The sequence below is a fragment of the Ammodytes marinus genome, assembly GCF_949987685.1.
Source record: "Ammodytes marinus genome assembly, chromosome: 9".
Taxonomy (NCBI): Eukaryota; Metazoa; Chordata; class Actinopteri; order Uranoscopiformes; family Ammodytidae; genus Ammodytes; species Ammodytes marinus.
In genome coordinates, this window is record NC_137213.1 from 8,368,869 (window position 1) to 8,395,098 (window position 26,230).

The 26,230-nt window shown below is 40.1% G+C and overlaps 3 protein-coding genes across 3 annotated transcripts; 2 read left to right on the plus strand and 1 right to left on the minus strand.

Moving 5' to 3' along the window:
- Positions 1–1,071: 1,071 nt before the first annotated feature.
- Positions 1,072–8,558, minus strand: abhd4 (abhydrolase domain containing 4, N-acyl phospholipase B). Its single transcript, XM_080034473.1, has 8 exons — positions 8,420–8,558; positions 6,832–6,917; positions 5,808–5,912; positions 5,078–5,366; positions 2,988–3,181; positions 2,787–2,898; positions 1,968–2,154; positions 1,072–1,704 (listed from the first exon to the last, which is right to left on the minus strand). The coding sequence occupies exons 1-8, from the start codon at positions 8,467–8,469 to the stop codon at positions 1,615–1,617; spliced, it is 1,113 nt and encodes a 370-aa protein (XP_079890599.1). The 5' UTR covers positions 8,470–8,558; the 3' UTR covers positions 1,072–1,614.
- Positions 8,559–9,128: 570 nt separating this feature from the next.
- Positions 9,129–12,082, plus strand: dad1 (defender against cell death 1). The gene is made up of 3 exons (XM_080034477.1): positions 9,129–9,430; positions 10,938–11,102; positions 11,816–12,082. Exons 1-2 carry the CDS (start codon positions 9,220–9,222, stop codon positions 11,066–11,068), a joined length of 342 nt encoding a protein of 113 aa, XP_079890603.1. The 5' UTR covers positions 9,129–9,219; the 3' UTR covers positions 11,069–11,102; positions 11,816–12,082.
- A 7,480-nt stretch (positions 12,083–19,562) lies between these two features.
- On the plus strand, positions 19,563–25,918 carry pigr (polymeric immunoglobulin receptor). Its single transcript, XM_080034474.1, has 8 exons — positions 19,563–19,667; positions 20,647–20,991; positions 21,452–21,533; positions 21,699–21,925; positions 23,041–23,137; positions 23,685–23,773; positions 23,939–23,988; positions 24,111–25,918. Exons 1-8 carry the CDS (start codon positions 19,619–19,621, stop codon positions 24,183–24,185), a joined length of 1,014 nt encoding a protein of 337 aa, XP_079890600.1. The 5' UTR covers positions 19,563–19,618; the 3' UTR covers positions 24,186–25,918.
- Positions 25,919–26,230: the final 312 nt, after the last annotated feature.

A 26,230-nucleotide genomic window follows, 5' to 3' on the forward strand; every position in this document is an offset into this window, starting at 1 on the left:
TAATGCGCCAGCTGTTCCTGGCTGAGCGTACCCATGACAAAGGCATCAAGAAAAACTACAGTATATAAAGATAGCACTCTTTGCATTGATGGTCTCTTTTGCTGTTTAATGCAATTTATGATCGTCAGAGGAAAAAATGAGACCGTTTCCAATATATTTAAATGTTGCTCGTGGCACCTTAAAGTTAAAAAACGTACCTATACATGCCCATCTTTTTTAGTTTCACTTAGTTTTTTCACGAGCGGAATAGTTTTTTCTCAAGCTGAGTATTTTTATACCTGAGTATTTATACTTGTGTTAAAAGTGAATAAATGTTTCCACAATGTGATGAGGACTCTGCAGCAGGGTGGAATACAAACACTTTCACTCACCAATTACTGTACAACTGTGATGTTCTTTTAAAACTATTTAGATACCATACCTTTTACCTGACATAATTATCATACAAAACATATGACCATTTTATAACATAGGATACATTGTTTTTAGATTAAACTAGCAGAAAGTATGTAAACTACTTAATATTAGCTCCAGCTCAGCCAGTGGTAACATCAAAATGCTCTTTAAACATGATCAGCAGTTATACTTTAATCCTATAAAAGCCATAACACTGATGAGCGCCATTCTGCCTTATCTAGTTAACATGTTTAAAACACAGGACTTCCACTATTCATTTCCCACTGCTTACACAGGCTGAAGCATGAGACTTCTGCCACTGAAAAACTTTACGAAATGACACTCTTTACTGACCTCTACTGGCTGGGCTATATAGTGCACCACATTTTTATATATATATATATATATATATATATATATATATATATATATTTGTTGTAATTTTTCATGCTTTATGGATAGTTTGAAGAGACAGAGGTGAAATGGGGCAGAGATATGAGTGACATGCAGAGAACGACCGCGGGCGGGAATCGAACCCAGGTCTGCTGCTGGGCCCGGCCCAGGGGGGACGCCCTACCAACTGAGCTAAGGGCGCCCCCCACATTTGAATTTCTAAAGTGGCAGACCTTAGAAAACAGAAAACAGTTTTTTCAATTAACTTTCATTTTTATTTTACATGTATAAAATACAAATACGGCTTTTGGATACATTGAAACAGATGTTTGAGAAAAGCAAGGATCAAACCAACACATTTCTCATACAGTACTTCATGTTAGGCATGAGTAGCCATGTGGCTGCTCTATTACACATAAGCCCAGTACATCCGCAGTAGTGTGCATGGTTTACATACCGTTTCAAATGACAGAAGGCAACACAAATTATGTATCGAGTGGTTCAGTTATGACTCTGTATGAACACATATGTTATAAATAAATCATTTACAAATTCTACTAGATTGAAAAAAAGGATATATATATACCAGTTTACGTATGACAATAGCACTTTCCAACAAAACTGAACAATAAGCTGTTGCTATGAGAAAGGGATTCAGAACAACATTACATTCAAACTCATTTTGAGCAACACAATGTATTCATATGCCTTGACTTACAAGTCATCCAGCGTTGCGTCACATGCAAAGGTTAAAAACCAAGAATTCTCTATATACAATACTTTCAGTCCTTTCACACGTGCACACACACACACACACACACACAGTCAGTTAACAGAGTTACATATATTCTCCACCACCTTGTTGAACTCCTCTGGTTGATCAGCATACACGTGGTGCGAGGCGTTATCTATCAGCTGTACCGTGGAAGAGATAAGGAAACAAAGGAAAAGGAAAAGCAATTATTACACACCACCATGTGAGGTCTCTCTACCAAAGAATCAACAGAAATGAATTGAATTACCAGGGTGCATACAGCTTATATACAGAGTCATATTCAAGCACTTTTCCAGCATTTGGTTATTAAAGTACAAGTACAAGTTTTAAAGTGACAGACTTTCAGACTCATAATTGGCTAAGGTCTGCCTCATGACTCCACTCTGCTGCATTCCTTACTCACCAGTACTTTGGTTTGGGCCTGGTCCCTGATCTCAGCCACCCTGTGCCCAGACGAGCTGTCCACCCAGGACCTAGCTCCATACAGCAGGGTGAGGGGCATGGAGGGAGGCAGCAGGTGGACCCGCTCCAGCATGGGTCTCTTTGCCCAGCCGAAAGACTCCGACATGGCCCGGAAGCCCACCTCACCACTGGGCACAGGGGGAGAGAGGAAATTGGAAAAAGATGGACGGAAATTGTTTAGCTTTTTGTTCAAGCATTAATTATTAAAATAAAATTATTTTTTTGGGCTGTCCTCGACTCTGATATTTCGAATTGAATTGGATCCGCCTGTTCACTGCAGATATTGATTAGACTATTCCATCATACTATTTGGCAAGCAGAAAAGTGCATTGAAGTTAGATATTTGGCCTCCGTCTACACGAAAAGGGTGAACACCAGAGTTTCAGATCATTGAAAACCTAGCTTCTGGAAAACGGCCTCCAGAGCATGCAACCTAGGTTTAGTACAACATTAATAGGCTGAGTGGAGGGATATCAATATATTGCGCACAAACATATGGATCTGCAATAGTTTTTGCTGTTGTAATTTCCAAGCTCGTTTTGCCACTCGCTCAAGAAGATGCTAAATGATGACCACACTCACAATGCTGGTATGATTACACCAGTGTTTTGCTATCCTGTTTTATAGTAAGGCATGACAAACATTTTTAAATAAACCTGAAGGCTTGACTTGAAAGATTTATGTCGATTTGATAAATAGACATTAGCGGGGAAGCCCTATTCATTTTCCACGTGATTAGCCAGTACGCGCGTTGGCTTACCTCGGCGTTTGTGCGTTACAGTGGTAGATGTACTGCGTCATGGTGTCGTCATCAAAGATATCTTCGAATTTCCTTTTGAAGTCAGGACGGAATCTGTTCACCAAGCCCGGACCTGAATCAATGACATACTGTTAGATGAGGACGAATGAGTGTCATATGGCAGAGCACACGGCATCACATAAACAACAAGGCACAACTTACCCCAAGGGCCTGCTGCTCTGATGACAGCCAGCGGGTTGAAGAGGGACACCACCGACGCAACTGCTTTGACCCAGAGCGGAAGTGGCGGCCTCTTCGCCACCTGCTGTGTCCCTGGATCCTGTGCCTCTTCTGGGGCCTGTATCGTGGGTTTCTCAGGGAAGCCCCACGGGTCTACCAGGATGAGATGTGACACTCTGTATAAGAGAAGAGCACAATAAACATTATGATAACCCATCAACTGTGTCATCAGCTTGTGAACACCAAAGCTACTGAGAGGTGGTGTGTGTTACTAATTATTTGGAATACTAACACTAGGGGGGCACCAAAGGCAGGAATCTTCACGCATATCTTCCTGTGTCGATTTTTTTCTTGTTTAACTAAAAATTCTGATTTAAAAAGGAGCATTAACATATTTTGGACACTTGACAGCAGCAGCAAAAAGAGCCATACTTTGTCCTTATTACGTGGTTATAGTGAACACATTAGCAAAAAGTTGCCTATCCAGAGAGACATTATCATTCACTTGTGGGTTGTGTGTCTGGCCACCTGATGATGTCCAATATGAAAGCTACAGTGTGTTGTAAAATGTTTTCGGCGGCATCTAGTGGTAAAAGGTTCTAGATTGCAATGTGCGGCGGCTCCAGCCTTCCCGTACAGAGAATTTACAGAAGCTACGGTGGCCTTCAAGGACAAGAAGCTAGGTACTAAAGATGGCATAATTTACCACTGCCTCAAGTCTTTCCACAAAATCAAGTGTTGAGGTGAAGATGGATTTAGTTATTTTTCTATAGCACTTCTCCTTCGTCTTCCGACAGTTGCATATCCAGCGACCACCCCACTATTTATAAAAACGTGTAAGGCCATTAAGTTTGTCTGTTCTGTGCTACTGTAGAATCATGGCGATGTACACTCATGAATACAATATTCCATCCATAGATAGTAAATAATATTCCATCTCTACAAATTCCCTTTACAGGCAGCAACTTTAATGTCCTTTGCTTTCATGCTGAGCATAAGAGGAGATGATTGATGCTGTTCTCATATCTGTGTGGTTAAATAAAGCTACAAGGAGCAACAAACAGGAGTATGTAAAAATGACGTGTAGTGGTTTTTAGGAAAGGGTTATGTTCTGGGCTATTCCTTGGCCCGGTGCAGTCACTTCCTGGAGCCTTGTCGTCACCGTGAGGTTGCCAGAGAAAACAGTGAAAGGCTCCTAGTAGTGATTGCACCCGGCCTAAAAATAGTCCCACAGGAAAAAGTCCTTCAGGATTGACGTTTCCCCATGGTTTCCAGTCTTTGTGCAAAGCTAAGCTCGCTGACCGCTATCTGCAGCTCCACTCTTACCATACAAACATGACAGTGCTGCTGTCTATCTCTCGGGAAGAAAGCGAATAAGCTAATTTACCTAAATGTCAAACTTTTTCTTTAGGAGCGGGACATTTTTATTCATTTTGTATTAAGTAACTATCTCCAATAATTGGCAAAACGTCCACAGGGTGAATTTGCAACGAGGCCGTGGACAATGATTAGTTCCAAACGAGATTGTAACCGACTAGTCATGAATTCTCATTTGCCGCATTCATTCCAAACAACTGAAATTAATTTGAAATGCATTCGGAATGGAAACAGTCTTCTGACTGAAACTCAGCCTTTTAGCTCCTCACTCATATATACGAGCTGATTAATTATTCCAACACGGCACATTCAATGTGCGCTATTAAAACACAATCACTGGCTTTCACTAATGACTTTTTCATAGAAACATGAGTTACTCAAGTCCTCGAAGAAAATGCTGGATCACTGCCGGCAAGCTTCAGGTACTGTGTTCTGTAGCTGTCTCTTATTATTCGATTTTTTTTTTTTTTTTTTTTTTTTTTTTTAAGATATTTTTTGGGCATTTTTATGCTTTATTGATAGTGCAGAGAGACAGAGGTGAAATGGGGCAGAGAGGGGAGTGACATGCAGAGAACGACCGCGGGTGGGAATCGAACCCGGGTCTGCTGCTGGGCCCGGCCCGGGAGGGGGACGCCTTACCAACTGAGCTAAAGGCGCTACCCAAATTTTTTTTTTACATAGTAGGCTATTATTACCTTGAAGGGTACTGGATGGCATAGGAGGCCGCCAGGTACCCTCCCAGACTGTGCCCCAGCAGAATCATGTTGTCCAGGCCCACAGACTGTCTCCACTGCTCTATGGAGTTGATGAACTGCTCCTCTGCCTCGGCGGCGTCAGAGGGGAAGTGAGGCCTGGAGCTCCGGCCAAAGCCCAGGAGGTCAAAGGCATAGACGGGCCGCGAGCGACTCAGCGTCTCCAGGTTCCTGATCCACAGGCCCACCCCTCCTCCAAAACCATGCACCATCACCAGGGGAGTCTTTGGGGCTAGAGGGACAAACCCCAACACACACACAGAGGAGTTATGTAAGGAGTTTTGTCATTTTTATTTATTTATTTTTGTGACCATAATGGAATGGAGCAATCATACCAAAATACAACAAATATCACTTAAAGCTGCAGTCATTGATTCTGGAGAAAGCCAATTCTCAAAACAGTGAATATTTCCCCATGATCTGCTACCTGTCCGTACTGTGTACGCTGAAAGGAAATACATTATTGATACACAGCCTAGCTGCTGTAAATGGGTATGTGGATGGGTATGTTGTGTGCCCCTTTTTTAGTTTTTTACATATCCTTTTTTTACATACCAGGTACCATTTCCTATAATTCCTTACAATGACATCCTTACATTTTAATCAGGACATGATATGCGTCTCAAGCTGGTTCCTCCCTCTAAGCAAACAAAGACTGAAGGGAGGCGGGTACCTTGTTCTGCAGGTTTGTGCACCACCTTGTTGGGAATGGTCAGAGTCCATATTCGATCCTGGTTGGGGAGGGTCACAAACCTAGCCCATAGGTCGTTCTGAATACCTGTCGTAAGCAGACAAAGGATATATGATAATAAGGCCCTGTGTTACACAACGGTTTCTATACGAGTATCATATAACCATATAACACCTATACAGTGTGCGGAGACAGACACTTTGTAAAGGGTAAGCAGCAGCTTTAACATATCATTACAACAACTTTAATTACATTTATATTAGTCCCTAGCAGTGCTGGGCAAGTTATTCAGAATGTGTAAGAAGTTACACTATAGTTATTACTTAAATACAATTACCTTACTTATTACTGCTATCAAAAGTTACAAGTTACATTACTAGTTAAATGACTATCATACTATCACAACGACCCTTTCGAAAGACACTTTATAGCAAGTAAATATAATATTAAAGGTGGAGTCAGCGATTCTAGAGAACCCTTGTTGTCAAGATCACTTTGTCAGAATTAGTGAAATCTCATCACGATCCGCTGCTAATACAGTATGTACTCTGTGTGTATTGCTAACAACAAGCATTTTCCAGAATCACTGACTCCACCTTTAGAGAACTTACAGGAAGAGTTTTTATAAGTGTGCTTTTTAAAATAAATGTAATGTTCTGTTTTTTGCGGTTGAAAGCTTTCTGTGGCTCACTCAAAGCGTACAACGGACCTATATGCAAGCAGGAAAACGTTTTTCAACATTTCAACACATATTTAAATGCTTATCTTAAAAAAATTAATATCCCTTCAATTGTATTCTAAACGTAGGATCCCGAAAGTACAGTTGTGTCACGGTCGGTCCAAACCATGTCTCTTTTCCAGTTTGTTAAACAGAATTAGTTATTTTGTATAAAATCACCACAGCAACAATGCAATCGCCCTTGGGAAAAGTAATGATATTACTGACTTCCCAACACTGGTCCCCTAGTGGTTACAGAAGCAGCCTAGTGCAAGTCAAAACACTCACATGCAAGAATCTTGGACTCTGTAGTCTTCAACAGGGACATGGAGGTTGGCCGCCAGGAAGGCCACCAGGTCCCGATGGAACCCGACCTGACAAGAAGAGAGAAAGAAATGCAGAGACGTGAAAAGGAATGGAGCGATGAGAGCAAGTGCTATAATGCTACTGGGGAAAGTCCAAGGTTACAGTCAGTCTAATCGTTGTTGATGATCATCATTGCAAAGAGCTGTATACACCCCCCCCCCCCCCCCCCCCGGAGAGTCATGTTTCACACACTGTGCTGTCAATCAATGGAGCCCCACAGCAGCAATGTAGTGCGTATATACTGTATGTTGATCATCATTCCCTCCTCTGACATATTAAAGGTGCAGTCAGCGATTCGAGAGAATGCTTGTTGTCAAAATCACTTTTTGTCAAAACCAGTGGATATCTACTCACGACCCCGCTGCCTGTCCCTACTGTTTGTGCGCGCCAGTGTTTACAGGCTACACAGCCTAGGCTCTGTAAACAGGCATGTTGCTAGCTACGGTGGGCCCCCTTTGTCTACATACTCTTTGTTTACACACCAGTATACAGAGCCTTGGCTGTGTATTTTTACACCAGAATGTCTTTTTTCAGCGCATACACAGTACGGAAAGGTAGCAGATATGGAGGAGATATTCACTGATTTTGCCTGAGCGCAGAATGGCTGACTCCACCTTTAAATTACCAGCAGTTTTCTATGTGAAGCTAAAATAGTTTCTCAGAACAGGATACAAGGAGCTATTTTATTTTCAGGGAAATCACTTGTATTTCTTTCCTCTCTGACTGGAGGTAGAAATAGCTCAGTCACACCTTAATTTACCTCGCCCATCAACACACCAGGTGCACAGGCAGGCCCTCTACCTGTGATGCAATCAACAGGCCATTCAAAATGTGCCAAGTCACCCGGGCAACAGAATCACTCTCTCTCTCCATCCAGTGAGTTACAATTTCAAAAGACTTGTTTGTCAGGAGTGGCAGACCAAAACCAAGTCTCACATCCTAACAATTAGGCCTATATGCACAGCATGTGACTTGAGCAGTGGGTTCATGGTTACTTATAATAACCCTACTATAAATACAATAATAGCCTACCTATGTTTGGAGTTACAGTGAGCCAGTGATTGACTCATGTATGGCTATTTATTTTTAATTTTCGTTTTTTATTTATTTTTTATTTACACTGGTTTTTACTATTTATTTTCAGCTTATTCCTATTAGGCCTACACAAGGCTTACTGGTGTTGAATCTTTGTGTTATACAAGTAGGCCTATAGGCTAAGTAAATTAGAGTCATACAATCAAAGTTAGGTGTCTATATTTATAAAATATCAGAAATGTTTTTTCTTTAATACATAATGTCACATAACACTCCAAACAAGTAGGCCCTATAACAACAAAGCCTATTATTTAGCATATTATAAGGCTTGGCACAATGACACAGCAATAACAGGCAGGCAGGTAGGCAATGGCAAGTCCGTAAGAGGTAGGCTAATGCGACACAAGTGAACAGCATCATTTGTGTACTGTACACATTGTTCTGAAAGATGTTGTGTGTGTGTGTAGTGACTTACTCTGTCTCACAGTCGCTGTGCAGATGTTCTGTTGCTGTGACAGGATCCATCGGCTGACATATTCTGGTGACTACGTCCAGTTAAATCTACTTAGGCCTATGTTGTCAAACTCTCTTGTCCTTCTCCGTCGGCTTTTTAAATGGCACTTATGTAGTCTATTGTGTAATGTTTTGTAACGCGTAAATTCAACGGTCAGCTGACCGAGCACAAAGGTGGTCTATTTAGATAGATGCCTCGCCGGTCGCAAAAGCCGCTCACGTAACTTCCACTAAAGTCTGGAGAGGCGTTAATGGTCACGACAATTAAAATAAATAGCCTAAATAAAAGTAATATTCGCCCTGATGATTTTTCACAAAGGGGAGTGTGTATTGGCACAGAGTAGACGATACTATTCCTAATACTCACTAGTTTAGTGTATAGCTGTTAATATAAACAGAGTTTCCCTGTGCGTTTGTGGTCAAATTAAAAGAAAAAAAATAATTAATTAATTTGTGAAACTCTGTCGGATTCATAAATTAGCACAGGGGTACTATAGGGTCGCAAGAATCGAGAGTGTATTCAAAACAGCCTTAATATAAAAACTGGTAGAGTAAATCATCTTTCCTCTTTTCCCACATCTTTGTTTCACGCCAAGGAACTTTCATTCCCAATAACTGGCTCTTGGTTCTTCGTTCCGTGCGACTCGGAATATATTGTTTGTAACGCCGAGGCCGCTTCCGGTTGGTGAGGACACGTCACTCATTGGACTGAGGAAGAGGACCCGCGCAGAGCTAGCTTTGTACACATTAAACGGCAAAATCATGTCGAACTCAGTCATATCGGTGGTTTCTCGGTTTCTGGAGGAGTACACCACCACGACGCCCACCAAGCTGAAGGTGGTGGACTCGTATCTTCTGTACATCTTGTTGACAGGAGCGCTGCAGTTCCTCTACTGTCTGCTCGTCGGTACCTTCCCCTTCAACAGCTTTCTGTCCGGCTTCATCTCGTGTGTAGGTGCTTTCATCCTCGGAGGTAAATACTTGAACTGTTACATGTTTTCATGTACGTCGTGCCAAATGTATTAGACAATGCGTCGGTCGGATGGGTTTCAGTCAGTCGCTGTCTGCAGCACTGACGTGTGGCCCGTCAGTGAACGTGTGTGCTAACCATAGGTGCAGACACAGGCTAGCTTAGCTAACCTAGCTCAAAGCGGCCAGGACTTGAATACTTTTATAAATATATAAATGAGCGTACTTCCTGAGTATGGAGTTGTTTACACACACACTACACGAATTAAAGGAGTGCGCTCTGTACTAACTATTAAACATCCAGTCTAATTAGTACTACAGCTCTACAGGAAAGCCTGCATACAGGTTTATGTAAAACACTTTGGCACTATTGATTTGATAGTTTAGTTAGTGGTTTTATTGCTTTGCATTAACGATATACTGAGGCGTTTTGAGTGGTTTGTCCAACTAGTATCAGTTAGACTAGAGTAAGAACGTAGTACCCCCTCTTTAAAAAAAATGACATTATGGAATGTAATTCAAAGCACCTAACGTGCTTCCTTCACAGGTTGACTCACTGCCTCTCCACAACAGTTTGAATAAATAGTGTCTGTTAAAATCCTCTTAAAGGTAGGCTTTATTGCATTCATTGATTTATTTAGTGCACACGGTTTTAGCTGGATGTGCCTAATAAAATGGCAAATTGCCATAATGAACCTTAGTACTTAATTCAGGAATCAGTTGTGTTGGAATAATGGTTGAGAAGGATAGTGAAAATGGATGTAAGATTTAATAACAAATCACACCTTTTTTTGTTTGTTTATGTGAATTATTTGGAATTGCCTGAGGGGGGCGTTGCATCTTTCTAATCATTCCTAAATTAAACCAATCACCATGGCTCAAGGCTCAGCTTGGCCATTGTATCCCCTACAAAAAAAAGTTATTTTTTTAAAGATTTTATTCATAATCTTTTTTCTTTTTCACAAAGTTTATATGACATTTTCTTCAAATTCTCTATTTTGGCCGGGCTTATCGTGACATGTTTAATGTGTATTAACATTCGTGTAACATTCTTAAAATTGGAATTTTTCAAACCTTTTTTAAAAATGGGTTTTGGTATCTGTAATGCAATCTAATTGTGCCTCCACCCAGGGAGAAGCTCTGATCTTGAACACCACCGCAGCTCTAGGGACACTGAATCTGACATGATCACAAGTCTTGTTCCTCCTGTTTTCAGCCTTTGTCAGGTTCAAACATACAGTCACTCTTAAACTCAGAGCCACCTGTGTGTAAAAACAAGCAAGCTTTTGTTTCAGTTCAATAACCTGTCTTTATTTCTGCTGCTGAAGGTGATATATCTATGAGCTGTTGTGCTGTTATGTTATGTGCTAAACAAACAATTGTAAAAAATAAATTGAGTAATAATTAAAATATTAGTCTGTAACATTCATAAAGCCTTTAGAGTGTGTTTTATGGGTCTGAAGTGAACAACACTATAACTGAATTCTCCATACTGTGTGTTTTTCTCTCAGTGTGCCTTCGTATCCAGATCAACCCACAGAACAAAGGAGACTTCATGTCCATCTCTCAAGAGAGAGCCTTCGCTGACTTCCTATTCGCTCACACCGTCCTCCACCTGGTCGTCATGAACTTCATTGGTTGAACCTCCAGACACACATGTCACATCCTTTGAGAAGGTGTGTATTCCATCACATGCATTTAACACATTCAAATGTAGTGATTTTACCCTTATTTTTAGCTGGGACCTGTTGCTTCTCAAAGAAAGACATTTATGTAGCTGTTGGTTAAGAATATCTTATACCAGTTTTTTTTCCATAGCAAATTTGCAACTAGCACTTTCTGTAGCCTTGACAGAGACAGTCAGTACTGACAGATACAGTTTTTTGAAATAGTTCACTAACAGACGGGTCAAGGATAAATGACTATCAGTTAAATGAATGAGTTTTGTGCTGTCAGGGTTTTTGAATATGAAACATCTCTCTCTCTATGTGATCATTTATGAACTCATAGTGGGCTTTGAAACAGATATATGCTTTACTATATTGGTGTATGCTTGTAAAACAAGAAATATACCCTTCTCCTTTCAGGTTCTCTCAGTCACATTAAGCCCCCCCCCCCTCCCCCTGCCTGTTCATTCTCACTGGTACAGCACCAGCTAATGTGATAAGAGAGACTCGAGTCTTGCCTCCCCGGGGGACACTCACATTAAACCACATATTACCTTTGCTCTGCTAGAAAAACACTGTTATTGGATTTTTCTTTTTCACACTCTTGGGCGTAGGATTGAAAGAACATATTGCATCCTGCTGTTTCGCAATTGCTTCTTATTAATGACTCCCAGTGTCACAATGTCACTAACCCAACCAGCACCTTCTGTTCTTTTTCATAGGTGAAGACAGGAGCCATAATTAAAACTCCCCTTCAAGGCACAATGCTACACCTGCTTCGTGCCACTGATTCGAAGAGGCCAACCCCACCATCAACGCTGAATTAGTTGCGTCTTGTCAACATATGATGCAGTACAATTTTCTTACTGATAGTGATTCGATTTTTCTTTCATTCTTTTTTTAATTGTTTTGAATTTGTAAAGCATTCCTTTTTGCACTCAGAAGAAGAAATAAAAAACAACTGAAATGGTGACCTTTTGAACAACGAAGCAGTTCTTGACTTCAATGTGTTAAACATCAATAGACCTATTTTCAGTCTTACACTATTTCGGGTGTCGAAGACAAGAAATGGTAGCACTTAGCATATTACATGCATTGGGTCTTAAATTATGCATCTACATTTGCATTTTTGAATGCACTACAATTTGTTAATGGGTAAGAACAAGTATAATTGTTGTAATGGAGGGAAAGTACAAAAGTGAATACACCTAAAACAAAAAATACAGTAAACGAAGGAACAAACACACACACACACATACAATAAAGTCATGTTACAGCTTCAAACATAAAACTTTTTATATCAGTGCTTACGGGAGCTGCATTCTACACCTGGAGTTGGTTACAAGGGGAAATATATATATATATATATATATATATATATATATATATATATATATATATATATATATAAAGTTGTGTTAAAAATAATAGCTGTTTTTAAAAAAATTGAGTAAAGATCAAAATCCTAATAATAGCTTTTTTATTTCCAAACACGCAAATGCATTGGGTACATTGCACATTCTATTCCAAATCCAAATATGAAGAAACATTTGTCAAATGTTTCTTCATCTTAACAGAAAGTGAAGAACAAGGAATATTAGACTGCAAACAAATTGCAGTGTCTGCATTTTTCTTTACAACTCAAACATTTACTGTATCAACTGAAAAATGCATGAAGATTTAGCTTTCCTACAAATCACTGAACTAATATTTAGTTGTATAACCTCTGTTTCTGAGAACAGCTTCACATCTGTGTTGCATGGAGTCGACCAACTTATGGCACCTGTGGTGTTTCAGCCCAGGACGATTGGACTACATTGCACAATTCCTCTGCATTTCTTGATTTTGCCTCAAAAACAGCATTTTTGATGTCACCACATAGGTTTTACATTGGATTAAGGTCCAGGGATTGGGCTCGCCACTCCATAACGTTAATATTGTTGGTCTGGAACCAAGATCTTGTTTGCTTACTGGTGTGTTTGGGGTCGTTGACTTGTTGGAACACCCATTTCAAGGGCATTTCCTCTTCAGCATAAGGCAACATGACCTCTTCAAGTATGCGATGAATAGACCCAAAACCATAGTATGAGAAACATCCCCATAACATGATGTCTGTGCCACCATGCTTCACTGTCTTCAAAGTGTACCTAACTAGAATAGGGGCCGCAGACAGTTTGTCAGACGACCCCCAAACACTGAATTCAAGCCACAGTACACTTTGAAGACAGTGAAGCATGGTGGCACAGACATCATGTTATGGGGATGTTTCTCATACTATGGGTTGCGTTCCGAATCGCATACTCTTTCTTTTTTCTATTCTACATACTACATCCGACAATAAAAATAATCTAGTTAGGATGCAGTAGGCATACTATTGGGACATACTTTTACTCTCTTATTTCATCATAACATTGCGCCTTCCTCTTGCTTTTATATCCGTCGCATCCCTGTTTGTTTTCATATGGAGGCTTCGTCGATGTGACGTCACTTCACGTGCGCATTGGATTGTGGGTCAGAATCGCCCAAATAGGATGCAGTTTTCAACACTAACAATCTTGGCTGGATGAAGTAGAACATCCGGGTACTTCTAACCATCCTAAATCTGACCACAAGAATCGCGACATCCTAAATCGTTTTTCTACATACTATATAGAAGAAAGTATGCGATTCGGAACACAACCATGGTGTCGGGTCTATTTATCGCATACCATGGATCATGGATCAGTTTGGTTACATTTAAATACTTGAAGAGGTCATGTTGCCTTATGCTGAAGAGGAAATGCCCTTGAAATGGGTGTTCCAACAAGTCAACGACCCCAAACACATCAGTTAGCGAATCTTGGTTCCAGACCAACAAGATTAACGTTATGGAGTGGCCAGCCCAATCCTTGGACCTTAATCCAATAGAAAACATATGTGGTGACATCAAAAATGCTGTTTTTGAGGCAAAATCAAGAAATGCAGAGGAATTGTGGAATGTAGTCCAATCGTCCTGGGCTGAAACACCTGTTCACAGGTGCCATAAGTTGGTCGACTCCATGCAACACAGATGTGAAGCAGTTCTCAGAAACAGATGTTATACAACTAAATATTAGTTCAGTGATTTGTAGGAAAGCTAAATCTTCATGCATTTTTCAGTTGATACAGTAAATGTTTGAGTTGTAAAGAAACATGCAGACACAGCTATTTTTTTGAACAGTCTAATATTCCTTTTTCTTCACTTTCTGTAAAGATGAAGAAACATTTGACAAAAGTTTCTTCATATTTGGAATAGAATTTGCAATGTACCCAATGCATTTGCGTGTTTGGAAATAAAAGCTATGATAAGGATTTTGATCTTGTCTCACTTTTTTAAACACACTGCTATTATTTTGAACACAACTGTACACTCACCGGCCACTTTATTAGGTACACCTGTTCAGTGGCTTATGAAAAAAAAAGCTAATCAGCCAATCACATGGCAGCAATTTAATGCATTTGGGTATTTAGCCATGGTCAAGACAATGTACTGAAGTCAAACCGAGCATCAGAATGGGGAAGAAAGGGGGTTGTACTGACAGATACAGTTTTTTGAAATAGTTCACTAACAGACAGGTCAAGGATAAATGACTATCAGTTAAATGAATGAGTTTTGTACTGTCAGGGCTTTTGAATATGAAACATCTCTTTCTCTATGTGATCATTTATGAACTCATAGTGGGCTTTGAAACAGATATATGCTTTACTATATTGGTGTATGCTTGTAAAACAAGAAACATACCCTTCTCCTTTCAGGTTCTCTCAGTCACATTAAGCCCCCCCCCCCCCCCCCCCCTCCCCCTGCCTGTTCATTCTCACTGGTACAGCACCAGATAATGTGATAAGAGAGGCTTGAGTCTTGCCTCCCCGGGGGACACTCACATTAAACCACATATTACCTTTGCTCTGCTAGAAAAACACTGTTATTGGATTTTTCTTTTTCACACTCTTGGGCGTAGGATTGAAAGAACATATTGCATCCTGTCGTTTCTCAATTGCTTCTTAATAATGACTCCCAGTGTCACAATGTCACTAACCCAACCAGCACCTTCCGTTCAGTTTTTCAGTTGATACAGTACATGTTTGAGTTGTAAAGAAAAATGCAGACACTGCTATTTTTTTTAACAGTCTGATATTCCCTTTTCTTCACTTTCTGTAAAGATGAAGAAACATTTGACAAAAGTTTCTGTTGCTGTAGCCCATCTGCTTCAAGGTTGGTTGTGTTTTGCGTTCAGAGATGGTATTCTGCATACCCTGGTTGTAACAAGTGGTTATTTGAGTTACTGTTGCCTTTCTATCATCTGGAACTAGTATGCCCATCCTCCTCTGACCTCTGACTTCCGCAAGGCATTTTACGTCCACACAAATGCCGCTCACTGGATATTTTTTCTTTTTCGGACCATTCTCTGTAAACCCTATAGATGGTTGTGCGTGAAAATCCCAGTAGATCAGCAGTTTTTGAAATACTCATACCAGCCCTTCTGGCACCATCAACATTGCCATGTTCAAAGTCACTTAAAACCCCTTTCTTTCATATTCCTTTGCTCAATTTTAACCCTCAATAAGTTGTCCCGTCCAGGTCTACATGCCTAAATGCATTGAGTTTCTGCCATGTGATTGGCTGATAAGTTATGTGTTAACAAGAAAATGAACCGCTGTACCTAATAAAGTGGCCGGTGAGTGTATATCAGTGATTCTTGAGAACCGGGACAAAAGGCTGTCTTCCATATCATATGTAACTGGTGCTATCTCCAAAAATAAAAATATTAATAATTGTAGATGTTATTAGGGATTAAGAATAGAATGTCTGGAGCATAATTATCCCCTTATATTTAATTTAATAATTTTTATGTCAAATATATGACACTTGTTATCTTCTCACGACGTCCAAAACAGTGTGTCCACAGAGAAGGTTTCAATCTTTCATTAAAACCTGATAAACATTTACTTTAATAATTAAAAAAAAAATGTCATCAAAAGCAACACTAAATAATCTCTCATATCAATAAAAACAGTTTTTCTTCAACACATTCATGTTTTATATGGTTTCAAAGTGGGGGGACACTTTTTGTCACCACCGTCAGACAATCCATTAAAATGTAATAAAATCAGCCAAAATAATGGGCAGCTGTCTCCATGAAGGACCTCTTGTCACATTCTATCTCTGTAGAGTACATTAGAGTCAGACAGGCTCTGAATAGGGTTGTAGTTTTAGAATATTTTACATTACAAATCTTGAAAGTCCTGCGTCACAACCATGATACGTCAACACCAATCTCTGAAGAAGTTATTTTAAATGTTTTGATCATTTTGTTTTCCTGAAGTAGTTCATACTAGCACCTATCATCAACAGAAAAACCAAACTGCCGCTAGAAAAACTCTATTTGTTCTGTTTAAGAAACGTTAAATATGTCAACACCATCAGATATCAAAAACATGTGTATTCATATACATTTTGAAAATATTTTTTGTGGCCTCTATCAGTTTTGGTGAATATTTTTTATCACTATACATCCCATGGGTCTAGCATAAAATGAAGGAACATTTATTTGTGTTTTTTTGTGTCTGACGGTGTTGACACAAAATAAGGAATGGTAAAAAGCCCATTCTGATAAAAAGGACAAACGCTGGAAGGTTGTGTCAAACCTTAGCTCAGTAGCTTAGTATATGTTGGATACATACATGTAATTTAATTTGCCTAAACATAGGGTTTGTATTTTTTCAACATTGCACCATGTTTTGTCACACTTCTCAAGAATCACTGATATATATATATATATATAAATAACTCAGGGAAAATTGCAAGAGCTCCATCTCTTGTAGAATTTGTATTGGACCCCACAGATTGCATAATGTTTTAACGGAGACTACAGTATATCCTTGAGCCAGTGAGGGGGAGTGTTTGTTCAACGGAGGCACCAGGCCTATCCTGCTAAGAGAGGGGGGAAAGCAACAACATAACGCCCTGTAGCAATGTAAGGGCTTGATTCTACTACTAGTTCTGAAATAACCGATTCCAACACAGTTGCTTTAAACTGCAGAGAGCCTTGGGATGTCTGTGTGTGTGTGTGTGTGTGTGTGTGTGTGTGTGTGTGTGTGTGTGTGTGTGTGTGTGTGTGTGTGTGTGTCAATATGAACTGGACATGAACGCTGTCTAGAATACGAAACAACTCAATCCCAGGTCTGTCCTGTAAAGGTCAGATCTAAATCTTTTAGCTATATGGCTGATGTAATAACAGACAGAGAGGAAGTCTATCTACCTTCTTCTACATATTTAATGGATAACATTAGCACTGTTCCTTTGGAAAAGGGCAGGACAAATTGTTCAGATCCCTTATCTGAATAAAGGTAGCAATACCACCTAAAATACTTCATTACAAGAAGTGTCACCTTCAAAATAATGTCTAAGTAGAAGTTACTCAGCAACTTTTTTTAAAGAGGAAAAGTTCCCACTATGCAATATAGTATGTTTTAGTTATTATTATATATTATTCTTTATTACTGCATTTATATGCCATTTGTTCATCTTGCCAGTGGCCGTGGCCAATCTTATTTGACGTATTTTGTATATCTTACTGTTTGTTGGTTTATATAAAGTATTGCAATGTATCCTTTGTATTTGTTATGCTCACAGATCTTTAAAAACCTTATTCTGCAAAGAAACTAAAGCTCTCAAGTGAATGTAATGGAGTAAAAAATACAATATCTGTAGGCCTACTGATGTTCAGTACGTGGGTAAATATACTTCCTACAAAGGAAACAGATAGCAATCCACTTCTTCCTTCAATGAACCATAATTGAAGGGGATAGTATTATAATTTTGGCCTATTAATTTGGCCTGTACGATAACTTTCCATTCTGGGTTTTGTTTACGTTGCTTCAGGAAATGGATGAACATGAAAGGCTTCAGAGCCAAAGCAAAAGGCACAGGGGCTTATGGGAGGTCCCTGACTGCCCACGCAGAGCAAAACTGAGAGACTTGGAATAATTGTTTGGTAATTCACTGGCTGTTGGGGGCTTTGTTCAGGAGCTTTATCCAACAAATTAACACTGGACCAAATCCAAATCCATTTTTTTTCAGGCTTCAAAAATCAAATAATGTCACTGTTGCCTGCCAAATGAATGTTCTGTATTCACGGAGGAACGGCACTCAGAATTTAGTTGCTGGGTTATTCAATATATGAACTCATAAAACAGGAGACATGACAGGAATTATGACATGTTTAAACATACCAGCCAAAACCTTAATTAAAGGAAAAGGCTTGTCTTGGTGGAAACAAGCTTATTTGCTTATTTGCATTTTAGATTAGATGTTAATACCATCTCTTGTGTCTGTATGCTACATCATTAGTTTAGCTGAGCACACATTTTTATTATTTTGTATCTGGAGAATAATGTTTAAATGTCAGGAATAGATTTTTTTTCTCAACAGTTCAACATTATAATAATTTAGAAAAATACAACTCTTCCTCCTCTGATTTATTTTTTCTTGTGCCTGGCACCAATACTAAAAGTTTGACTTGAAGAATGAGAGGGGGTCTCATTATGTTCCCTCTTAACTATATACTCCGTCATAATTTCCCCATCTGAAACGAGAGAGAGAATAGCTAATCCAAAAGTTCAAACCATTCCCCTGATGGCTTCATTTCCGGGACTGACTAAAAATGTAAATAGATAATCTGCGGATGCCGAAGAATGCAAACGATGCTGACAAATGGGTCACTTTATGGAAATAAAACCATTTGTAATGATATTAACAGTTACATTAAACATGGCATATGTTCTTCAACATTAGTGCCGCAGTGAGTAAAGCTTCTTAGTATTTGATAAACAGTTCCTCACTAATTTACGACTGGCACCTGTGATGGGAAAATCATTTTCAGTGGGTTTCTTTCCAGTCTACTTTAAGAATGTTCTCCATTTCTTACTGTCTTATAACACATCTTCTTTTTAAGTAATTGATAAGAGAAAACATTGGAGCCCTGAACCCTGAACGGGTGACTGCTTTCCTTATATTGCTCTGTCATGCTTCTCCACCTTGTGAGGGGTCTTTATTCTTGCGAGTGAGTGAGACAACTCATTGATTACACCCTTGTATGAATATTCTGTCTGGCAACAGAATGTTGTCAGACTTTGGAACCAACTCTGCTGAACAGTTTTAGTTGTTTTGAGACTCTGTTTGTTTTATCCCTTTTAATTAAAATACTTCAAACTCAGTTGAGTTTTATGTTCTTCTTTTTTTCCTCACACGGTAATAGATATATCATTTGTAATTACATTTACAGTAACATTAAAACATGGTGTGGTGTTTTACATTAGTACCGCGGTGAGTAAAGCTTGTTAGTATTGCTTCCTTCGCTATTCATTTCTTACTGGCACCTACATGGTTAACATCTGGAACATCTGGATCCAACTTTTGGTCACGTGACCAAAGAGGAAACTGACTGGAGCCTGGAATGTTTACCCACAGCAGAAAAAAAAAATCACGAAGTAACTGACGGGGAAACATGTTGCAGCTCTTCACACTCACACTCTGCCTGTTACCATGGATCCCAGGTAATAACTGCTGAGGTCATATGCTTACTAAAGCTGTACAATAAGGATTTAATCAAAAGCCAATCGAATTGAATGAAAGAAAGAGTTCTTAGGATGAAACAAGTCTATTCTGAAGCCCCCTTTGCTTTACTGTTGGCAGATACTAGTGTTACAATGTAAGATGCCTCTTGACTATTTTATTACTTTTCTGCATTAGTCATTTGTTGAAGACAGACTAGAATGGTTGAGGAAATGACTTCTTTCTACATCAGCTGGAGAGGGCTTTTGTGTTTTCTCAAGAATCTTCCAAGCGTATGTACTGTTTACCCCTTGTCAAGAAGAGTATGCTGTGATGTTTATTTTGCCAAGTCTCCAAAGGCCTGTTCTAGTTGTCACCCTTAATCTCTATCACAGACGGATAATCCCATTTTGGAATAAGAAGTATGGGCAGGGAAGTTGTAGGGCATGTGGGAAGTGTGGGAAATGTGTTTTGTCACAAACAAAACTGAAACCATAAATGTGATAGAGGTATTGCTCGGGGCCATTCCTTCATCATATGAAAATAATATTTTGAGAATCCTTTTTTGGAAAGTCACTTTGAGCTGGTTTAGTTGCTGCTTCATTTCTTCTCCTTTGTCACGTAATAAACAGGAGCACGGGTGCATTATGGATAGTGTAGTTTGACTGGAGCAAGTATTGACTGTCTGTCTGTCTGTCGTGTGTGTGACTCTATGAGATGGCCTTGGCCTCGGGTAAGAAGGCGTCCCAGTATTTTATCAGCTGCAGTTATGTCTGAACCAGTGACTCTAGTTATTTTATAATGATGTTTTTAAAGTCCTTCACTCGCTCTTTCTCAAACCTGTTGACTTCTTTGAGGATGGTTTTGGAGACTAAACGTTTAAAGGTAGAGTCAGCAATTCTGTGGAATGGTTCTCCAGAATTGCTGACTGACTCCACCTTTTAAGTCCGACGTTCCTTCATCTCCCCTCTCTCCCGTCAGCCTTCCTCTGCAGTGTGACCACCGGTGGAGAGTTTTCAATCCTGGAGGGTCAATCCATCAAGGTGCCATGTCACTACGAGCCTCAGTACGCTAGCTACGTCAAGTACTGGTGTCAGGGGAGCAGGAGGGAGTTCTGCACGTCCTTAGCCCGAACGGATAACCTGCGTTCGGCCAATCCCGATGAGGACAAAGTCAGCATTTACGACGACCAGGTGCAGCTGGTGTTCACCGTGACTATGAAGGACCTGAAGGAGGCCGACTCTGGCTGGTACATGTGTGGCGTGGAGATAGCCGGGGTGTGGAACGCTGACCTGGTGGCTTTCACCAACATCAAGGTCATTCACGGTGAGAAATGCTGATGGATTTTGAACTGATAAATCTATGTTGATTTTCTCATCTACTTCAAATGTAAACTCTTAAAGCAATACTGCGTAACTTCTGCTGCCCCCTTTGAGGAATTCTGAGTAATTACAACAACACTGTCGGCATATCTACATGAGTTAAGCCTTTGGTGATCGATGTATGTATTTTAATCGTTTTGCTGTATGTTTTTATTAGCAGTAGAATCAACAACTGAAACATTTCTTGGGCGCTTCTGAGCTCCTGCGCCAGTGTCAAGGGATGACACCAGTTTGTAAACGCTGCCGTACTGAGAAATACAGAGAGAGTTTTGTGAAGATCAAGAAGAAGGCTTAATAAACTTTGTGTCAACTCGTTTAGCCATGGCTTAAATGTAACCGACATTCGTTTATATGAAAAAGTTACGCATTGTAGCTTTTACCTAAAGTTGATTCCTTCTCTGCAGGTCTGTCGGTGGTGAACAGGCAACTGAGCGGGGAAGAAGGGAGCAGCGTCACAGTCGAATGCCTCTACAGTGAGAGATACAGGTATCCGATCGTCTCCGTCATCGACTTACAATCGTGTACAGTTTCGTTTACACGTTTGTAAACCCGAGAAACACATATTTTCCTTGATATTTTCAATTCAAGCCTGCCGTCTCTGACCCCCCCCCCCCCCCCACCCCCTTTTTTTTTGACTGTTTATGCCAACAGAGAAAGTGAAAAGAAATGGTGTCGGAGTGGAGACTGGAGCTCCTGTGTGCAGGCGGGTTCTGAAGGGAGCTACCGAGACACTTCAGTGGCCATCAGCGATGACAGAACTGGGGCGTTCACTGTAACCTTTAAGAAGCTAAGGATGAGAGACAGTGGCTGGTACTGGTGTTCAGCGGGACAGCAGCAGATATCTGTGCATGTGTTGGTGACGGCCCGACCCACCACTAGTAAGCTGAAGAAGAAAAAAATAACCCCTTTTAAATGAAAATAGTTTATATAGCAAATTATGCTTATTGATATGTATTGCATTCAATGTAAATCTAGACCAGTTGGTAAACTATTCCTAATTTATTTCCATGAATTCTGGCACTTTTTGGAGGCCAGCGGAACACGCAAACACAACATTTACATATTATTACCATATAAAGTTAAAAATGCCAAAAGTTATAGCAGACAGCCTATTTACCTACACGTCCACAGAGCAACATTAGCATTCCGTTAAAATTGTATTGCTGGCCCCACTGTGAATGTAATACCAATATTCACTTTGTAGCTTTCTATTATTTGCTGAGAAAAATACCCAGCTCATGTTTACTAGCAAGCTAACTCTGTCTGTCTGCTGTTGGTGCTAGCAGATAGCCTGCAGTGGGTTATCACTGAAAACAGTAGACTGCTGTGGCTGGAGATGAGGTGCATAAGAACGAAACAAAAGAGTGAGACACTGACTAAAGTATTCAATGGAGCCGAAGGAGAGCAGCAGATTTGGGTTAAAATTCAGGCATACTTGTTTGACTCGTTGAAAAAAATTAATTATAATAATTGATTACTGCAGCTTTAAACATAATTTGTTTTCTTCATTAGGCTGTGAGCCTTGCATAGTATGCCTGCACTTTTTCACAGAGATTTCTTGGATAAATCAAATCATACTTTGTTGAGCCCAGCAGGTGGAAACCAGACAATCCAGCGAACTATGGGGAGTTGATGAAAATTGTGATCCAGCTCGCCTATTGAAACCAACGAATGCTATTGAAAAAAAAAAACAATTCAAACAATTCAAACCCCGGCCTTGTAGGTATATGAAAGGAGAACACAATTCAGTCCATTTTCCCCCCTGCATCAGTTTGCTGTCACCGGAATGAGAAGTAGCCAAGAAAGTGCAGCTTAAAAGATCAATACTTGTTTGTGACAGATGGCAGGCCTATGTCTCCCCCTGTACGAGGTATCGACTATCACGGCTCACTTATCAAGAATATTGATGTCGGGAACTGTGCCGACTCTGCTACAAAACACTGTTTTGCTTACATCATCTTTCAGCCCTTTTAAACAATATCTTTATCTCCAGCAACAGTGGCTGTGACAACCCCATCTACGACAAGTCAGCCTGCTGAACACCTGCCTCCCCCCAAACCCATCACCAAGGACTCCTGGAGCAGTCACAGGTGAGAGTGAAGCACTTAGACCGGATACAAACAGCTTGGAATACTTTAAATGGACAGCGACATATTTCGAGGTAATTGAAAGTAAAACGGCTCTTGAAAAATAGTGGTGATAGTTACTCATAAAATGTCCAGTCCTTCACGACTCCCTCCATTTTTGATGTCCAACTATAAGCCATTATGGATGCTTATATAATACTGTCTTTCGGTGGCGTGCACAGGGAGGGGGCAGGGGGGGGCAAGATCCCTAATTTAAAATATTTATTTGAACAAGTTTATATACAGTATCTAAAGATGGACTCAGCGATTCTGGAGAAAGCTTGTGTTTAAAATCAGCTTCGGTCAAAATCAGTGAATATCTCATCATGATATGCTACAACCTGTGTTTACTGTGTTTACGCCACTGCTGTCATCGTAGATAATGATGATCACACCATTTCTTCCTTGGAATGTCTATCAGCCATCCTTTTGCCTTCATACTGTATATGTCGAAAAGGGAGTGATAGACGTCTTAGCTCTCTGCCTTGTGTTTTGTGTGTCTGTGTTACAGTCACGTGCTGGAGTCCTTGCTGGTGTGTGCTTCTCTAATGCTCCTTGTCGGCATGGCCATGTTGGCCAGAAAGTTATGGAAGCAGCACAGTAAGGCAAAACTCTCCTCCAATTGGATATAAAATATCAAAATCCTGTTTCTGAATAACCTCCACTGTAGGTGTGTGGGAAATGTGTGACAGGCTTTGAATATATTTAGGTTAGATATTTGCATGATTATTTGTGGCTCACATATCCTCCTTATTACATTTCTAGAGCAGGGTCCTGTGCTGAGAAACTTTCAGGAGACGAGAGCAAATAGCAACGTAAGCCCCCTCCATTAAAATACCTGTCACTGTTGTATCACACGCTATGTAAAAATAAACCGCATTCTTAAGGATATGCTTTAGCTGTTATCCCAACTCATTTTTCTTCCCGTCTCCCACAGAAGTACTCGGGGGACGCAGGTGACCTACCAGACACTGCTGTCATTTTCCTCAACAAGGAGTCCCAAATGTATTGAGTCAGCACTCTGTTTAGGGTTACCCTTTGCAATTGAATGTACTTTTTTGTGATGCCTTTGAACATGCAATACATGCTTTACCTCCAGCGTCATTTGTTTATTACTTAGCATTTAAAGACATATACGATCATATACGCTTCATGCTTTCAGTGTTCATCTGAAGATAATTTTGTACACGTTCTGTAAAACAAATTTACCAAATCATCTCTTTTTCAAGGGTGCACTATTTACGTTGTTCAGAGGCCTCTGTAGTCTTTGTCGGAATTTTTATTGTTTTTACCTGCTGGTGGTGTTTTCTTCAGGGAAAAAAGAAAACAAAAAGCTTTCAGGTGATTCCAGCCATTTCAGACTGAGGATACTTAAAGTTGTAATCTGTCATATTGAGTTACGTTGACTCTAGCGGCAGCTTTGGTGGGAAGATGTAAATGTCAGCACGCCTCTTGGACCTCAACTCCCAGAGTTCCTGTTGAAACCGAAAACAGTGTCGACTGAATGACGTCGTCGGCAAGCCCCAACCTCAGCGATTTTTACCAGCATCCAATAAGGAAGTGACCACAACTGTAGTAACCAGGAAGTGCCACTGGGGGCTGGGAGCAGAAGACAGCCATCTCTCATTGACTCCAATGTTAAACATGCCGTTTTCACAGCATTATTAAACCTATTTACAGCCTTGGCCACGAAACCATTTTAGTCTGTATGTTTAGCTCATATCTCCATGACAACACTGAGGGGGGTGATTTGTTTTGGCCCACGCTAGTTTTTATTTTATCTGAGGTTAAAATGTATTGGAGCGATCTCTTGAGTGACAGCTCTTCGCCCGTTGGCCCTCATTTTGCCTCGGAGGTATACGTCAGCTATCTCCCTCCCCCTCACAAAATGGCGACGCGCACAAACCAGGATTATTGGATGCCGTGTGAATAACTGAGGTCAGCCCGGATGCTACATCCATATTATTTACTATCTATGGTCGTCGCTCGCGGTCGCTTCGTTTTTCAACTCATTTATTTTTCATTCCTTTTATATTTCTCTGTTTTGAAGTCTGTATAACACAGCATGTAATTAAGTGCATTGAAATCATGTCAACAATTAACACAGGTCTTAGGAGTGCTATGACCTTGCACACTGAATTGCCCTGTTTGAAAGATATCAATGGACTCTGTTAAAGATGGACTAAGACAAGATGGTGGTAATTGTAGTCAAATCCTGAATGTTGTTTGTTTTCTCTAACTGAAATAAGTCCAGTGTGAATGAATAATACGTGCAAGATGGCGAGTCTTTATGGAAAGCTCTTGGGTTTGACAGAAGTACAGTTCCAAACTCGACTACAGTTTTTCTTCCATAACAAGAAAATGAAATGGCTAATTGACATTCACGCAGCGTGGATGCCATCTGTTTGACGGGTAAACTTGTGGAAGCGGATCCAGCTAATATGATCATTGTCATGAGCCGAGCTGATTATAAGAAAAAGAGGCAAGAAGAAATGAAGACAGGCGCCATTAGAAAGGGGTTCACAAATGAACTCTGAGAGAGAGAGGGTAACAGATCTGCATTTCATGCTTGAACTGTCGGTTCTCATACTGAACTTCAAAAGATGTGTTCGCATTGCAAATTGAACAAGCTAATGAGACGGGCCAAATCAGCTGTGGAAGCTGCTAGAGTCTTATCTTCTACTAAGTATGAATAAAGGCCATGTTCTTGTTTGTGAATTTGAAACAAATAAAATGTCAAATAATCCTTTGTAGTGTCAAATAATGCTTTGTTTTATCTGTGAATTATTTTCTTTCAAGGGAATAGTACTGACATTTGAAAATTCTGGTCCAATTGCGCTCTTTATAATAGCCACATTACATGATATTCGAGAAAAGAAACATTAGGTTACAGCATGGTGGGGTAATATCACCACAGAGGTACGACCAAGAGTGACTACCCAAAAACATGTGCTTTTAGAACTGTTAGCGAGATAGACTTTGTACTAGTAACGAGAGCTTTTAAACGGATGTTCGGTTGGAATCACAAAATGTGAAATTATTCTAACCCTCCATGCT

Excerpts from the sequence above, each read along its gene's own strand:
- dad1 (XM_080034477.1), top strand. The coding sequence starts at position 9,220 with ATGTCGAACTCAGTCATATCGGTGGTTTCTCGGTTTCTGGAGGAGTAC. Across the intron at positions 9,431-10,937 it reads AGGTGCTTTCATCCTCGGAG|TGTGCCTTCGTATCCAGATC; the intron begins GTAAATACTTGA and ends TTTTTCTCTCAG.
- pigr (XM_080034474.1), top strand. The coding sequence starts at position 19,619 with ATGTTGCAGCTCTTCACACTCACACTCTGCCTGTTACCATGGATCCCA. Across the intron at positions 20,992-21,451 it reads CAACATCAAGGTCATTCACG|GTCTGTCGGTGGTGAACAGG; the intron begins GTGAGAAATGCT and ends CCTTCTCTGCAG. Across the intron at positions 21,534-21,698 it reads CTCTACAGTGAGAGATACAG|AGAAAGTGAAAAGAAATGGT; the intron begins GTATCCGATCGT and ends TTATGCCAACAG.
- abhd4 (XM_080034473.1), bottom strand. The coding sequence starts at position 8,469 with ATGGATCCTGTCACAGCAACAGAACATCTGCACAGCGACTGTGAGACA. Across the intron at positions 6,918-8,419 it reads CACAGCGACTGTGAGACAGA|GTCGGGTTCCATCGGGACCT; the intron begins GTAAGTCACTAC and ends TCTTCTTGTCAG. Across the intron at positions 2,155-2,786 it reads TGTAACGCACAAACGCCGAG|TGGTGAGGTGGGCTTCCGGG; the intron begins GTAAGCCAACGC and ends CCCTGTGCCCAG.